At 38.7% G+C, this 16915-nt stretch overlaps 1 protein-coding gene and 1 long non-coding RNA gene across 2 annotated transcripts in view; one reads left to right on the forward strand and one right to left on the reverse strand.

The window, feature by feature from the left end:
* Nucleotides 1-618: 618 nt before the first annotated feature.
* LOC134070598 (uncharacterized) overlaps nt 619-16915 on the forward strand; it is a 21986-nt gene continuing 5689 nt past the window's right edge. Inside the window, exons 1-7 of the mRNA XM_062526990.1 lie at nt 619-622; nt 4686-4898; nt 13400-13531; nt 13628-13656; nt 13758-13817; nt 14316-14390; nt 14496-14587. Of these exons, the coding sequence (XP_062382974.1) occupies nt 619-622; nt 4686-4898; nt 13400-13531; nt 13628-13656; nt 13758-13817; nt 14316-14390; nt 14496-14587 (605 nt within the window). The remainder of the gene's footprint in view (nt 623-4685; nt 4899-13399; nt 13532-13627; nt 13657-13757; nt 13818-14315; nt 14391-14495; nt 14588-16915) is intronic.
* LOC134070296 (uncharacterized) lies at nt 8126-9265 on the reverse strand. Its single transcript, XR_009936911.1, has 3 exons — nt 8979-9265; nt 8655-8790; nt 8126-8385 (listed from the first exon to the last, which is right to left on the reverse strand). It is a non-coding gene; the product is annotated as an uncharacterized LOC134070296 (long non-coding RNA).

Here is a 16915-nt window from a genome sequence, read left to right on the forward strand (position 1 = left end):
CATCATATTTTATATTCATCTATGACGGTTGGAAACCCCAAATTTCAAATATTTACCTTTGCGAAGGCTGAGAATGAGGCAAATGTGTTCACACTACAATTTGACATGACTGAAGCACATGTGTATGAGTCTGGTTAAGAAAAGTTTCCCATCACACACAACTTCCTTTCAATCAATAAATAAGCCTATATCAGCACTCTCTCTCTCTCTCTATCTTTCTCTCACACACAGACAAACACACAAACACACACACACACGCACGCACGCACGCACGCACGCACGCACGCACGCACGCACGCACGCACGCACGCACGCACACACACACACACACACACACACACACACACACACACACACACAGGCACAATGTATATCACCAACAGTTGCTAATGTGCTCTATCACTCAGCACCACTAATACCACTGAAAAAAGGGAACCTCGTCTCACACACAAATAGAGAGAAAGAGCTGCATTTAGAGGAAACAGACAGAAGTGAGACTGACACTCGCACATTCTCACACAGAAGACGGAGCAAACGGCCCGAAATCAGAGGAGGACAGGAGAGATGGCGTCCATCTCCTCTGTTCTGCTGGTGTTGCTGATCTGGAGTCAGGACCACATGGGTGAGTTAATGGAACTAACGTTACCTCAGCAACCACCAGCATAGCCTGTCTGTTACAACACTGGCATTCATTACACTGGCATGAATGTGCTAGATATCCATATAGCTTTAACAGTTAGTGTGATCAAAACCAGTAATTATGATACTACATAATAAATGGGTTAGCCGTTTATAATTCGATTGTTTCGGTTGTTGTTTGGTTGTATCGAAGGTCACAGGGTCAACAGCTTTTTTGTCTAGAAACATTTATTAGCACAGCTGAATTTTAGCCTCTAAATCTTGACACCGTCACGTCTGTTTTAATAAGGGTAAATAAATTGCTTAACTCTAACAGAGTTATTAGTGTAGCTGTTCAGCCGATGATATTATCAAAGGGAAAGTCCAGACCTCAGTGACAAATAGTTTCACTGTCTATGGGGGAAAAAACAAGCGGAGCTCTGGGACCAGTTGGACCAGGAGAAAGAACTATTGGCACATTATTGCATCACGACTTAACAACCGGATAATTCTGTGCAGTCTTAGACCAAAACAGAGGTAGTCTTCTGTGGTGATGACTCAGGATTAACAAGTATGATCATTGGTGTCTCTGGTGAACATGACTTGTGTCTGTACAACAACACATACTACCATTATTTCAATAACATGATGTGACAGATACTGGATGCAACACACACACACGCACATGCACACGCACACACACACGCACACACACACACGCGCACACACACACACACACACACACACACACACACACACACATACACACACGCACACACACACATACACTACACACTACATGGACATTACTCTCTTTTCTCTTTTTCTTTTTTTCCCCATTATTTATTTGTTTATCTATTATTATTATTTATTTACTTTCTACCTATTTCCTTTTTGTTATATAAAAAAAAAAAAAATGCAATCATAAAATATTCCTTGAATGACTTGATTCAATGTGTATAAATGCAAAGACTGTTTAAATGTGTACAGCATGAATGACAAAAGGATTGCAATAAAGTAATAAAAAAAAAAAAAACACATACTGTATGGCGCTTTGCTATTCTTGTACATGACATCCGACTCTGAAAAGTGACTTGAGAATAAGTGAAAAATCACACACTTATTGCATTTGTTGAAAGTGAAGCTTACAACTGCTTCCTGTTTATGGGTATCTTAATCTTTGATGATCATGAGTTTCAGTTTAGATCAGAAGGAGCTCCAGACTAGCCTGACGAGCCAGACCCACATCAAGATGTAGGGTCTGGGAGCTCACCGTAGTCAGGGCTCAATCGGAGGGGTGGGATAAACAGTTGTCTTTCAAATTCCCTCTCCGCAATAGGATAATGCTAAACGAATCATCTTCTTGTTTTCAATTAGCAGGATGCGTAACCTTCCCTCTCCACACAATAGGATAACGCTAAATGAATCATCTTCTTGTTTTCAAATAGCAGGATGCGTTACCGTCGCAACTTCTGGTCGCATGTCAGTCACCAACATGGTCTCACACCCAACTCGTCGAATGAGGACGCATAGGTGCCCTCGCGCGTTCATATGCGACGCATATGTAAATCCTTACCAATGTAAATCCTTTGGCGTCAAATGTAGACGCAAGCAACACAGTCACCATTATGTTAAGCCCACAAATAAGCCCACACACACACACACACACATCCCTTTACCCCCACCACACAAAAGCAAGCGCACACATGCACACACTCATTTACATACAATAAAGATGCAGTAGGGGATGGAGAAGGACATGGAAACAAATTGACAAGTGTGATTCATTTTTGCAGAGAGAATGTGCAGGACTCCGCGCCGGTCATATTTTATACCGCTTTGTGGTGCATCTAGTTATTATTATTATTATTATTATTATTATTATTATTATTATTATTATTAATAATAGTGTTTTTATTATTATCATTATTATACGGACTATTAATTAATTTTGAATGCATTTGACCGCCATTCCTTCCTTAGCTGTCCATGGAAACTATTGTTATAGACTATTAACTAATGTTTGCATCTGACTTATATTCCTTCTTCAGCTGTCCAAGGAATCACTCCCACTGTATTCTCTAGTGAAGGAGGAACAGCTACTCTGCCCTGTGGGAATGTGGCTTGCCCTTTATGCACCTGTATCACATGGATTAACAGCAGCTTTACTACCAGCACAGAGGAGGTGGTGACCTGTGGAGAGCCAAAGTCTAAGAGACTGATCCTGCACTCCAGTGCTCTCCACATTACTAATGTCACCCATGATGATGCTGGAACTTATCACTGTCGGCAGTACCTGAGTCAGGAGAGTTCATCATCTGAGGATGCTCAAGTTATCCTGGCTGTTCTTAATAGTAGGTGCATTTTTCTGGCATTCACAGGCACATGTGTCACTATAGCCGCTTTCAGACAGACGTGTATTTACGCAATGTTCACGGACATTTTACGGTAGTCTTTTTTTCGTTGTGCTGTCTGAATGCATATGTCCACATATCTACTATCGGAACTTTTCCTGCTGCCGACCTAGTCATGTTTCCGTAATGTTGCCGCCACAGCTGCTATGTGAATGCAATCGCGGAAAAAATCTGCACTTGTCATTGATGATCAAGGGAAGTATTACGTGTATTTAAAGTGCCCGATATCACTGAACAGTTAGCCTACATCTCTCTAACACGCTGCAGATCTGTTTCGACCTCACTCTGACCGTCACTATGGTCTAAAAAGGGATGGTCACGGTCATCCCTCGGTTTCACAGATCCATAGTTACCTTCGTAACCTACGGTAATGCAGCAAGGCTACTCCCGGTGTGAAAACTACACTCGCATGCACAGCTGTCAGAGCGGCCGCATTTATTAGGCATCATTATCTGCCCAGCGAACTAAAGCCCAATTGACGGAAATTCTACATTAGATGTGAACAACAGGTGGCCGGATACATTGCGCATATAGGCCTATGCTTCATGTCTGAATGTCCGCTACCGTCAGAAATGCAGTAAGCAATTATCGCAAAATGTGCGCAAAACCTGTCTGAAAACGTCTTATTTGAACAGGACTACCACATGCCATAGCTGACAAATAGGCTTGGCAAAATTGTTACTGTCTGTAAGATCACAAGCACTAACCTCAATAGCATTGGGCATGTGCATGAGGCCAGATCCACACTGAGAGCAATGGCCATTTTATCAAACATTAACCCTCTCTACTCAGAGTTTTGCTGCCTGCTATCAGGGAGGAGATATAATAGTGGGACAGGTCTAACATACCTAAGATCCTTTGTCACATCAGCTGTTGGATTTCTTAATGGTTAACTTGTATTGGTTCCTCATTGCACATGTTTATATTCACACTGGAAAACATTTACAATGTTCTACACGTGTATACATTTTGAATATGTGCATTATGTCCTTATCTATTATCTCATGACAATAAAGACTATCCAATCCGATCCAATTCAATCCAGTATTATCCTTTGCTTTAGCCAGGAAAATCCAGACCCTGGTAATATAGAAAGATTAAGGGTCTGGCCATGAATAATGTAATGCTCCAACTCGAGGGGCAGCATGAAGCATGCATTTGAAAAATTCACTGCACACAATTGGATAACATTACGACCAATGTTTACTCTGTCTGATTACAGACTTTTACACATTTGGATAACACTACGATCAATGTTTACTGACTTCCAACATTGCAGCGCTGTCGTCATCAGTTTAGCTCGCCTCTGGCCCGCCTATATCAGATGCGCCAATTTAATTGGTTCCTCACGATGCAAGAAGTAAAAGTAACGCACAATGCGCTCATTGCCAGAGTGTCTCACAGAGACTATTCTTATTGTGCTGTCGTGAGAACACTGGATTTCCAGGGTACCCTTGCTTAGCGAGGGCAGTCATATTGGGACAGAAGTCTCTTTCTAAGAACATTTCTGAAGAGGGAATAAAGTAAGCATGTTGTCATCTGATGATGTCATTTCTCCTGCAGTCTCTGCTTCCCCCAGACTGGTTGAGACTGAGGCAGGAAGTCACGTGACTCTCTGCTGCACCCTGAAACCCTTTGATTGGTGTCATTCAGAAGCTCAGAATTACAGATTTAATCTAAGTTTGCTGGATGAACAAGGGAACGAGCTGAAGAACAACAAGGATGTCAAAAACAAATGTATCATCCATCATGGGATATCTGTGGAGCTCAGAGACCCAAACACCACTCACCATCAGAGGACATGGACATGCCAGGTGACTGATGGAGGGCAGGTGCAAACCTCTAACTACACCATCATAGTGAAAGGTCAGTGATAATGACACACTTTTCTGTCATTTATAAACAAGATAAAAGAGATAGACTAAAGGATTCCAGTAATGCTAGTCTTACGTATGTCATTCACTCTCTATAGTGTCTTGTGTCATTCACTCTCTATAGTGTCTTGAATCATTCACTCTCTATAGTGTTTTGTGTCATTCAGTCTCTAAAGTTGTAAACATTGATACAGTAATGTCCCGTTTATTAGCCATATTCTGTATAACCTGCAGGATAGTATTTTATGGAAATTGAAAAACAAAAAATCTAATACAAATGTATTATCCACACTCGCAGGGATGGGCAGTATTTCAAATACAAAATACTAATTTTGCAATTTGTATTTTATTGAGATAATGAAAATGCCTTTGTATTTTCAAAATACTGTAAAATACTTTGTGAGATGCTGTGATGACATCTATCTAACTATCTACTGTATATACACTACACTTTATTGCCATAAGTATTGGGTCACTTGCCTTGACTCACATATGAACTTAGGTGACCCATTGGGTTTAATATGATGTCAGTCCACTCTTTGCAGCTAACAGCTTCAACTCTCCTGGGAAGGTTTAGGAGAGTAGATGGGTTTTTTTTGTACCATTCTTCAACAACAGCATTTGTGAGGTCACACACTGATGTTGGACTGGCTCTCAGTCTCTGCTCTAATCTCTGCCCAAAGGTGTTCTATTGGGTTAAGGTACTGCACTCTGTGGAGGCCAGTCAAGTTCATCCACACAAAACTCTGTCTTTACAGACCTTGTGTTGTGCACTGGTGCTCAGTCATGTTGGACTCTTGGTTGATGCTGAAGCATTCAGAGTTACTTTCACTGGAACTAAGGGGCCAAGCCAAGCTATTCCAACATGACTGTGCAGCAAGTGTGGTATAACAGATGCCAGCTTGCTTAGCTGTACGTGTGGAATGTTGGTAAACCTCACTCCCCGACACCTCAAGAGCGCTGCTGGCATGTTAGCTAGTAGCCTGGGCTTTAACCCTCATGTTGTCCTCAAATCTTACCGACGTTCATTATCCTTGGGGTCAATTTGACCCCAGCTAACAAAACTCTCAAAAAATGATTGAAATTATTTTTTTTACCCAGTTTTTTTGTGGTAGGTACTTAACAAGAGTGTAATAACCACCATCAAAAGCCCTACAAAACAATCCCACCCCCCACACCCCTTTATGAACCCTGGAACCCTGGCTGGCAATATGGCCAATCCAGTGTCAACAGCCCAAAGGCTGAGTTTTTAGACTTTTTCAGACCTGCCAAAATAACTTATATGTAATATGTACTTATTCATGTAATAATGATAATAAGTACATGTTCTCATACTATTACAATAATAATATTCATATTGTGTCAAATATTCATTTACCTCATGTTTCATAAAAATGGGGTCAAATTGACCTCAAGAACACCAACGTAACTATTTTTTTACAGGAGATTGGAAACATATGTTTGAGCCAATTTCATGTTTACTCTGTTGTACCCTTCAAATGAGGAAAAGTCATGAAACTCGAAGCAAAACAAAAAAAGTGAACCATATATTTTATGATGTTAAACATTGCTTGGGGTCAAATTGACCCCAAGGACAACATGATGGTTAAACTGGATTGTTAGCGCGCTCGACTTCCGATCCGTGGTGCTGCTGTTTTGCGGGTTCGTGTGTGGGCGTGTGCAGGGCTGAACCGCAGTGGTTCAACACGACGCAGGTTACAGTAGCACGAGATCTCTGTCTGTGGCACCTTCGCATAGTCAAGCCCCTGTGATGCCACTCTCGGCATATTGCACTCACAACACAAAACATGCGGTGTATTTTTTAGAGGACCAAAGAAAGAACTTGCCATCCTTGGACCAGTAACCCTCATCAAAAACCTTTTTTGTAAGGTTCAATACCATCATCAGGCCCCATGGGTGTTGTCTGAATGCAACACTGTTTGAGAAGTTAGTTGTGCTTAAAGGCATCAACTGAGGAGACACCACTAGCTTACAAAAGGACAGCACAAAGACTTGAGTTCACAAGCTTATATCGCAACACTTAAGTTTGCAATTTTCCTTTCTTTTTTCTGTTTTACAGTTTTAATGTGACAACCTGTTTTTTTTTATTTTTACGGGGTTTTTTTATATTGATAGAGGTTTTACACTGTGATGAAACTCACCATATCTAATCTGTTGACTGATTATGGAAGGGGTCTCTTGCTTTCAGCTGTTTTTCCAGATAGTGTTAGCCTAGAAATCTAGACGCACCCTAGCGGGCAAAAATATTTTTGCCTAGCGGGATGGTCTAGGGTCGCACCGTTGAGGCCAAGCCTGCGCTAGGCTCGAGGCCAGCCTAGCCAATCAGAACGCTCTATCTGTGTACACTGTAAAAAATTTACTGTAAAATTTACAGTAACTTACTGGCAACAATTGGCCAGTAAGTTACTGTGAATACCTTTTACAGTAAAGGTACTGTATTTCCATTTACAGTATTTATATATTCACTGTAAAACGAAAAACAATTAAATACTGTGATTTCAGTCGTATTTACAGTAACTTACTGGCCAATTGTTGCCAGTAAGTTACTGTGAAAACCTTTTACAGTAAAGGTGCTGTATTTCCATTTACAGTAACTTACTGGCCAATTGTTGCCAGTAAGTTACTGTGAATACCTTTTACAGTTAAGGCACTGTATTTCCATTTACAGTAACTTACTGGCCAATTGTTGCCAGTAAGTTACTGTGAAAACCTTTTACAGTAAAGGTACTGTATTTCCATTTACGGTAACTTACTGGCCAATTGTTGCCAGTAAGTTACTGTGAATACTTTTTACAGTAAAGGTCCCGCATTTTCATTTACAGTATTTTATGTATTCACTGTAAAGTGAAAAACAATTGATTTTAAATAAAGATTTTTTTTTTTTTTAGTTGTATTTACAGTATTGGTTGTTTTCCTGTAGAAGCTAGGTCAGTTAAATACTGTGAATTCAATTGAACTTATTAGCAATCATTAATAGAATAACTCATATTCCAAAATATTTCAGTTAACTGCAGACAATAAAACAATTTTAACTTTTGTTATTTATTTAAGACATTTCAAATGTATGACTGAAGTGGATGTTGACAGACAACAGTAGACATGGTTTGAATTCAACCACAACCTTATCTGATTTGACACAGATAAGGGGGTTAAAAGCGCAGTGTGTGTAAGTGCAGTATGGCAACTGGCGAGTCTATGTAATGTAGTATAAGGAGTTGTGTGTGTACAGGATGCGGAGTAAAGAAACTCATCCCCAGTCTGTTTTGTGGGTGTTCCCTCAGTCTGCCACGTGGGAACAGAGACGTCTGCTTGACCTCAGTGGTTTAAACAGTCCGTGGTCAGAGCGTGAAATGTCTTTTGAAATACTTTTGGGCCGTTGTTGTACTCTTCTGGTATAGGTATCCTGCAGGGTAGGGAGAGGTGCTCTGATGGTACCTTTCGCAGTAAATGTCAAGTGTCTGAAAAAGAGAAAGAAAGCATACATTACAATTGACCCCGTTCATGAATATACAGTAATTAATGCAAACTACTCCAGTTGTGTGACAAATAAAAGCAAACCCACACTAGTCAGGTGCAATAGATAGAAGTAATGCAGATGTGTACAATACACCACCATAGCAAAGTTTGGGAGTTCACTTTGATATGTCCAGTGTTTTTTTTTTTTTAAGGGGACATTTTGAAGTGACCCTACACTTCTGAACAGAAGTATGTCTATGTGATATCATACCTAATCTCATAATTGCCTGCGGCAACTCTGCCTTCATGCGTACACCACTTTTCTGATGCCTAACATACTGTAGGCCATCTCCCATCTGACTTGCAATAGCAGCCTCTGGCTCCAGGCTGGGACTTCTGGATGGCTCCTAAAAAGAATAAACAGCAATTGCCATACAAAACAAATCGTAGCTTTAAAAAATAAGCAAGGCAATCAGATTTAGAAATAGAAATGATAATTACCTTGCCATGAGGCACCCTTGCCACCCTTGTCACCATCTATGTTACTTCTTGATATCAGTTTATTTATGAACATAAATAAAACACAAACACTTACACCATGTTGAGGGCAGCAGCCATGGCTAACAGACATCATCAGGGTAGTGCCATCAGGTAGTGCCATCAGGGTAGACCGACTTCGCCCTGGACAGTTGTTGACAGTTGAGCCCACAAAGTCATAACAGACACATGAAAGGAGGGGATAAACTAAACAGTTACAGACACAAATACAGTACATGCACACATATTAAATGCTATATGCGTGTGTCTCTATTTGGTGAGTGAACTCACTTGCAGGCTTGGAACTTCTTCCTTATGGAAGTGACACACATTTGGAACATTCCAAAATGCACAAAGCCTAAGTGTCTCTGACACAGCGTTCTCAGGGCAGCAGTCCTCACACCACCTACTAACAGAGGGAACAGAAAGAGGCTTACATTAATTAATACATTGCAAAACACACAGAACATGAAAAGACCATCACTGAAGCACTACTACACTCACATACATCTTAAATAAACACATGCCTCAATGTAAGTCACCAAACATTGGGCAAATAAAGGCTATAAAAATGAATACCATTTAGCCAAACACTACCCTTCACAAACTAAAGATCCCTTTACTTATCGGCATGATATTTCTGGTAATTGAAATTCCCCAAATGCTCCCCTTTCACATCCACTATATGACGGATCTATGAGCATGACTATGCAAAACTACAGTTCCTAAATTAGGGGTGAGATAACTTACACATCAGCCTACTTCATTCATTTGTTTTACTGGTCCTCTTTCCAGTTATAGCAACACTACATATTATGCATCAACACTACATGTATTAAGTTTAATGTTAACTACCCATGCCCCATGGAGTTCGCAAAGTAATGTTACTAAATAGCTGCTAACGTTAACAACTTTCACCTGTGTCTGTCTGCTAGCTAACTTCAGCCTTCAGCCTGCATGGTAACAGCCACTTTAAGCTAAGCTACTTGCGTCTGATATTTCATTCAAACTAAAACTCTACATTCATAACGACATATCAGACTGAATTATTGCTAGATATGATATTGACTATCATTCGAAAAATCCCACATGATGGTTAAGTTAGTTACTGGAAAAGTTAACATTAACAGCTAACATCGCTAACGCTAGCGACGTTAGCTCGCTAGTTCTAGCTATCGATATGTTGTATGCTGATTCTAACATGACAATAATGGCTTTGGTTAACATTTCATTGTGAAAACAATACATTTCTAATAAATTCCCGTTTTCAATTGGCATACAAAAGTACTGTAATTCTTACCTTGAATATGATGTTTGTACAGAGTTGAAGATTGCAGTCAGATTCATGGTTGAAAAGTGACGGTTGAAGTGAAGTCACTCTGGCTGGAGTTGAAAAGTCAGGGGTGGGGGATGGGAATTACTGCGTGTGCGCATGCGCTTATCAAGAGGCGAAGCGATAAGTGATTTGTTTACAGTAGTGTTTTGACTACTGTAATTTCTACGGTAACACTTACTACTGTAATTGTAGTTTACAGTAGAGGTACCGCATTTCCATTTACAGTATTTTATGTATTCACTGTGAAATGAAAACCAATTAAATACTGTGATTTCAGTAGTTTTACAGTAACTTACTGCCCAATTGTTGCCAGCAAGTTACTGTGAATACTTTTTACAGTAAAGGTACCGCATTTCCATTTACAGTATTTTATGCATTCACTGTAAAATGAAAACCAATTAAATACTGTGATTTCAGTAGTATTTACAGTAACTTACTGGCCAATTGTTGAAAAGAAAAAATACAGTAGTTTACTTTACTATTTACAGTACTATAGTGGCTATACTGTGTTTGTTTTACAGTAGTGCTTTGACTACTGTAATGTCTACAGTAACACTTGGACTACTGTAATTGTAGGGGCGTTACTGTAAATTTTACAACATTCTACTGTAAAAAGCATATACAGTAGTGCTACTGTGAAATTTCCTGTAAATAACTGTGAATTTCACAGCCATTTTTTACAGTGTACGGATTCCTTGAGCCCGCCTTAGCTCACCTTCGGCTGGGGCTGGACCATGCGTCCTCGTTCGACGAGTTGGGTTTGAGACCGTATCGCACAACCATAGAGAAAAACAAAAGATGGATGAGGCTAACGAAGCACACTCGTTTGAATCGGCTTTGGAAGAGTTAGACTTGGGCTTTTCTTTGAAGTTTGAGCAGAAAGAAGCACTCAAGTCATTTGTTTTAAAGAAGGATGTATTTGCCGTTTTGCCGACCGGCTACGATTGGTCACAAATGCTGGCCTATTATACGTGCAGACTCAGAGGCAGTCCACAGGCTTCAACTCTGTGAATGGTCCGAACCCAGACTATACATTTCTGTGTAATTTGGCTTGCCAGGCTCAGATATTGTACAAGTGAAGGGATAAATTAGGCTTTTAGAAAGAAGTATTCTATAGTATTTTGAAAATACAAAAATACAGTATTTTATTTTTGATACATTTTTTGGCTGCCGTATTTTGTAGCTTATTTTGATATATTTTTTTTAAATTGTAGGTGGGTATTTAGTATTTTATTTGGAAATACATTTTGATGTATTTGTGCCCATCCCTGCACACTCGTGTATCAACTGCAGAGCCCAATATCCCAATTAATCAAAATCAGATTGTGCTTTATTCATAAAGAAGAATGAAGAAAATAAATGCATTCTCATGTATAACCTGCCCCCTTTATTAACCTCAGTCATATCTGAATCAATGTATAAACCTTGGTAAATAAGTCAGAAAATTACAATATACTATATATGTTGTATTCATCTTTATGTTATTCACTTTTTCCCACCGTATTTTAATGTAACATAATATAACGATTAATTGATGTATTTTTATGATTGTGTAATATGTATTTGCTTCTCATCACTGCTAATGAAATACAAATGAAGTCTTTGGTAACACTTTACAATAAGGGTACATGAATTCTCATGAACTAATGCATGAATTACGCATTAGTTAATCCATTAATATATCATGAATCATTATGACTTAACATGAATTCACTGATTGTCATTAATGAATTAATACATAAATAACTCATCATCTTAAGCATTAAGTACGGTTGGCACATCATCATGAATCATGATTAATTAAGCATGATCATGATGACTTTTTGTCAGACAAAATGTTGGACATCACTGTCATGGAGAAAAAAAGAAAAGTAATTACACATGAATTCATGTTAACTAAATGTCATGAATTATCATGAGTTAATTAATTAACTCATGCATTAATTATACATGAAAATCTCATTAATAAACATGAATTAATAGTATGTCATTAATGACATCAGGTATGGACAACGAATTCATCTTGAGCATTAGGTACAGTGGGTAAATCATTATGAATAATGATCAATTACACATGATCATGGTGATTTCTAGGTTTTTGAAATGTGCTCCAAGGGGTAAGTAAACTATACATTAACTCATCATGAACTAATTAAGACCATTTTCAGAGAATATCGAAGAATCCACATCGTTCAAATATAGGCATGTCCTCATTAGCTAAGCATTATCTTTTCATTAGTTAATCATGTCTGTGGCCCCTCAGGTAAAGTGATGAACAGGTTGTGCTTTAAATGCATGAAGTTTGAAGTCATGCAAAAATGGTCAATTTACATTAATTAATGATGAATTACTCATGAGTTCATCATGTTTGTGGCCCCTCACCTAAAGTGGTAAATGGACCCTTCTTTATCACTGACGAAAGAAGTGATTTTAAAAATAAATAAATTGTTATATTACATGAATCAAAGATTAAGTGCTCATGAGTTCATGATGAGTTAATATATAGCTTACTTACCCCTTGGAGCACATTTCAAAAACCTAGAAATCACCATGATCATGTGTATTTGATCATTATTCATAATGATTTACCCACTGTACCTAATGCTCAAGATGAATTTGTTGTCCATACCTGATGTCATTAATGACATACTATTAATTCATGTTTATTAATGAGATTTTCATGTATAATTAATGCATGAGTTAATTAATTGACATTTAGTTAACATTAATTCATGTGTAATTACTTTTCTTTTTTCTCCATGACAGTGATGTCCAAAATTTTGTCTGACAAAAAGTCATCATGATCATGCTTAATTAATCATGATTCATGATGATGTGCCAACCGTACTTGATGCTTAAGATGATGATTTATTTATGTATTAATTCATTAATGACAATCAGTGAATTCATGTTTAAGTCATAATGATTCATGATATATTAATGGATTAACTAATGTGTAATTCATGCATTAATTCATGCATTAGTTCATGAGAATTCATGTACCCTTATTGTAAAGTGTTACCAAGTCTTTTATATGACTGCAGCATCATCATCCTCAGGAGTCAACCCCACTACTCCAGAATCCCCCACTCATCCAAAATCTCAAGAATCCCCCTCTCTTACAGAATCCCCTACTCTTACAGAATTCCCTCACTCAACAGGACCCACACCCTCCATTGGCCCCATTCTGATCGCTGGAGTTGGTGCCTCCATTGGTCTGGTGGCTACATTACTGATGGTGATAATAATTGTGGTGATACGCAAGAGAAAGACAAGTGAGTGGCTCCCAGGCAATGAACGCTATTATTGTTACTATGGTGATCAAATATTCTTCTTGAGAGTTTTATAGTTTGACATTGTCTATATTTTAGATAATGGAAGAGAAGCACAGAACCAATCTGTGAGTTAATATTGTTTGTTTGTTTGTTTGTTCATTTATTAGAAAGTGATCTAATTTGTGGAAATGTTGACTTCATGTGATATACTATATTTTATCCACAGACTCAAAGCAGGACCAGTATTAATCTCGACACTGTACCACAGGCAAACTCCTCAGCTAAAGTAAGACATTTAATGAATAATCATGGTAGAAGGAAACAAGTCTTAAAGGAACACACCAATTGTTTTAAAAACTAGCTTATTTAACTTTTACCTCAGAGTTAGATAGTGTACAGTAAGTGGGTTACAGCAGTTAGTCTGCAGCTAGCCCAGAGCTAAAAAGAGCTATAGGTTTCCAGTCGATTATGCTATGCTAGGCTAATGATGTAAGACTATGTTATACCACGCACATGGAGGAAAGGTATGTATCCTCCTGTCTAACTCTGGGGTGAACTGAACAGCAAATACACACATGCTCTAATAATAAAATCTGAAGCCATGATTATAGCCTACTGCAATGGTACATCTGGAAAATATGTTTAGAAATGATGGTGTTAAATCTGAATGTGCCGCAAAGAGTTATTGTTATTATTACTATTACTAATTTCCAAATAAAAAGTAATCATTAATTGAATGGCCTTTGCTCTAGATGTAAATGGAATATGTGTCTCTTCCCTTCAGGTGGAAGAAGAAAGTACAGAGCTGCATTACGCAGCCTTTCAGCCCCTCAGCCTGACCAGAGCAGCGCCTACTGCAGTGAGTCTACTCATCACTGGAGTTCATCTCCATGCTAATGATCCTCTGTGTGATATTACATGTTCGTTTGTTTGTTTGTTTGTTTGTTTGTTTGTTTGTTTACAGAAGCAGTCTGATGACAGTGTGACCTACGACACCATCATGCCGTTATCTAATCGTGAGAAAAAGAAGAGCAGTCCAGTGGACCCCTGTGCCATGTATGCCTCCGTCCAGAAGAATTAGTTATTAATAATGAATTAACAGCAGAATTCACACACACACACACACACACACAAACACACACACACACACACACACACACACACACACATGCACATGCACACACAGGGTGCCTCTCAACTTCTCTCCTCGATCCTTGATGCTAGCAGACTCGTTCCCACTGATCTATAACAGACACTGGATAAACTATCCCATTGTTGCCGCCTCATCATTCTGTATGTAGATCAGTGAGGATGTGGACCGAGGAAGGAAGGGAGGATGGATAAAAGACGAATGAGAGGCACCCACACTGTTACCACCCCCCATGCCCCCCTCAGGTCTATTTGGTACTGTATTCTGTATGAGGAGCCTAGAGTACCTAGAGCTTCCTCATAGAATCATTAGACTTAATGTAGATAGAGTTTGACTTATTTTAAGACCTCACAGTAAATTGAGTAAATTTGTCTTGATTAGACGTCTCAAAATAAGTCAAAGTCTTCTTAAAATAAGTCAAAAGGTTCATTGAGAGAGTACTAGGTAAATCTCTTCATATTAAAACCCTATGAGCCCTAAGCTGTTTTAAGGGCATTTTCACTACCTCTAGTTAGAAGCATTTATCCTGGTCATTGTAAGTGCCATTCACACATGCTACATATTGTTTTTTTCAGCACAGTCTAGGCTATCCAGATCTGCCACAATATCATGTATTAATACTTGCATTGATTTGATTTAGATTTTTAAATAATAAAAAGTTGAAAAGCGTACTATACAAATTCTTACATTTTGATGTGTATCTCACCACAGCAAGCTCACATCTCGACCAAACTTACATGGTTATGTAGGCCTGACTGTCCTGAACACGGCAATATAAGAACCATGGTGGAGGTATACTTTGGGGCTGAGCAATTTACAGAAATATGTGGTGTGTGCCTTCCAGAAATAAATGGCAATTTTTATTTAGTGATGAAAAAATGACTTTTTGGCACTTTTTGCACTCCATACTGTGACACTAGCTGATCTTACATGACTTGTTTGCGGTAGCACACATGACCTGCACAGATGATGATTCTCTATAATATTTGTTTTACTGCATTGCAATGAACAAAGTAAAGGCAAAAAGTGTTTATTTGTCAAACAAATTTGGATGCAATATGAGTCTTGAATTGGATACCATACAGGAGTGTGCTAGGATCTCAAAACCGTGTTATGAACGTGACTTGTCATAGAGAAACACATGATAACATTGGATTATGAACATAGGCTATTCCACACAAAAACACGAGGTAAGTGGAGCTAAATGAAGTTATTATTTTGCTGTCACATCGTCTGTTTTATGGCCTAGAAGGTTGTATTTGGTATCTGTGGATAGCTCTAGCTCTCCTCTTTCGTCTGACATGCGTGCCAAATCTTTTTGATCGCGATTTCAAGAGGAAATCAAACGAGAGTAAAGGTAGCCAAAGATATATGACATTATTATTTGTTTGTAACTTCGTCTGATTTTATCATACGAAATGATCGATGTATTTGGTATCAATGCAAAGCTCTGCTTCTCCTCTTTCATTTGATATGCGTGTCATGTCTGTGCCATGCGTGGTCCGCGAGTAATTTAAGCGAGAGTTCTGGATGCGCCGGTGAACGCAGAGCAATATAGACTGTAAATATGATATACTTTGATTTAACTTCATGATTTTATTTTATTTTCATACTTGATCGTACAGAGAAGTGTCTAGTATCGTTGGAAAGCCCCGGTTCTGCTCTTTCCTGCAATATAAGTTTTATCTCGCTGTGACTAATAATAGCGGAGCAATGTAACAAAGAAAATGTGTGCGTTTTTTGACGCACTTTGCGTCCGTCGGGCTCATAGGGTTAAAACAATGGAAAATAGATTTTCCTGATCTCAATGTAAAATTAGTTGCGGTATATATATTTATGCAGTGTAATCATGTACACCTTGTGAAGGGGTGTAGTTATTTAAGGGGTTGTGTTCTCTCTTGTTTTGGGGCACTTCACATTCTCTTGCAGGCAGCTTTGGGTGATCTCTCTCCCACTGGCAACTTTTCTCTAGCTTTGAACGCCATACTGACTTTGACACACACACACCCACACACACACACACACACACACACACACATACACACACACACACACACACACACACACACACGCACACACACACATGAACACACTTGCATACATGCTTTTACTTTCCCTTATAGACGTGTCTTGATAATGGTTGTTGATTGCTTTTGGTTACTTTTAAATAAATACTTTAGTGGTTAACTTTATCTCTGTTGTCCCGACTCTTTATGTTGTGGCTCAGAACTGGT

The sequence above is a fragment of the Sardina pilchardus genome, chromosome 22 (genome assembly GCF_963854185.1).
Source record: "Sardina pilchardus chromosome 22, fSarPil1.1, whole genome shotgun sequence".
In the NCBI taxonomy this organism is placed as follows: Eukaryota; Metazoa; Chordata; class Actinopteri; order Clupeiformes; family Clupeidae; genus Sardina; species Sardina pilchardus.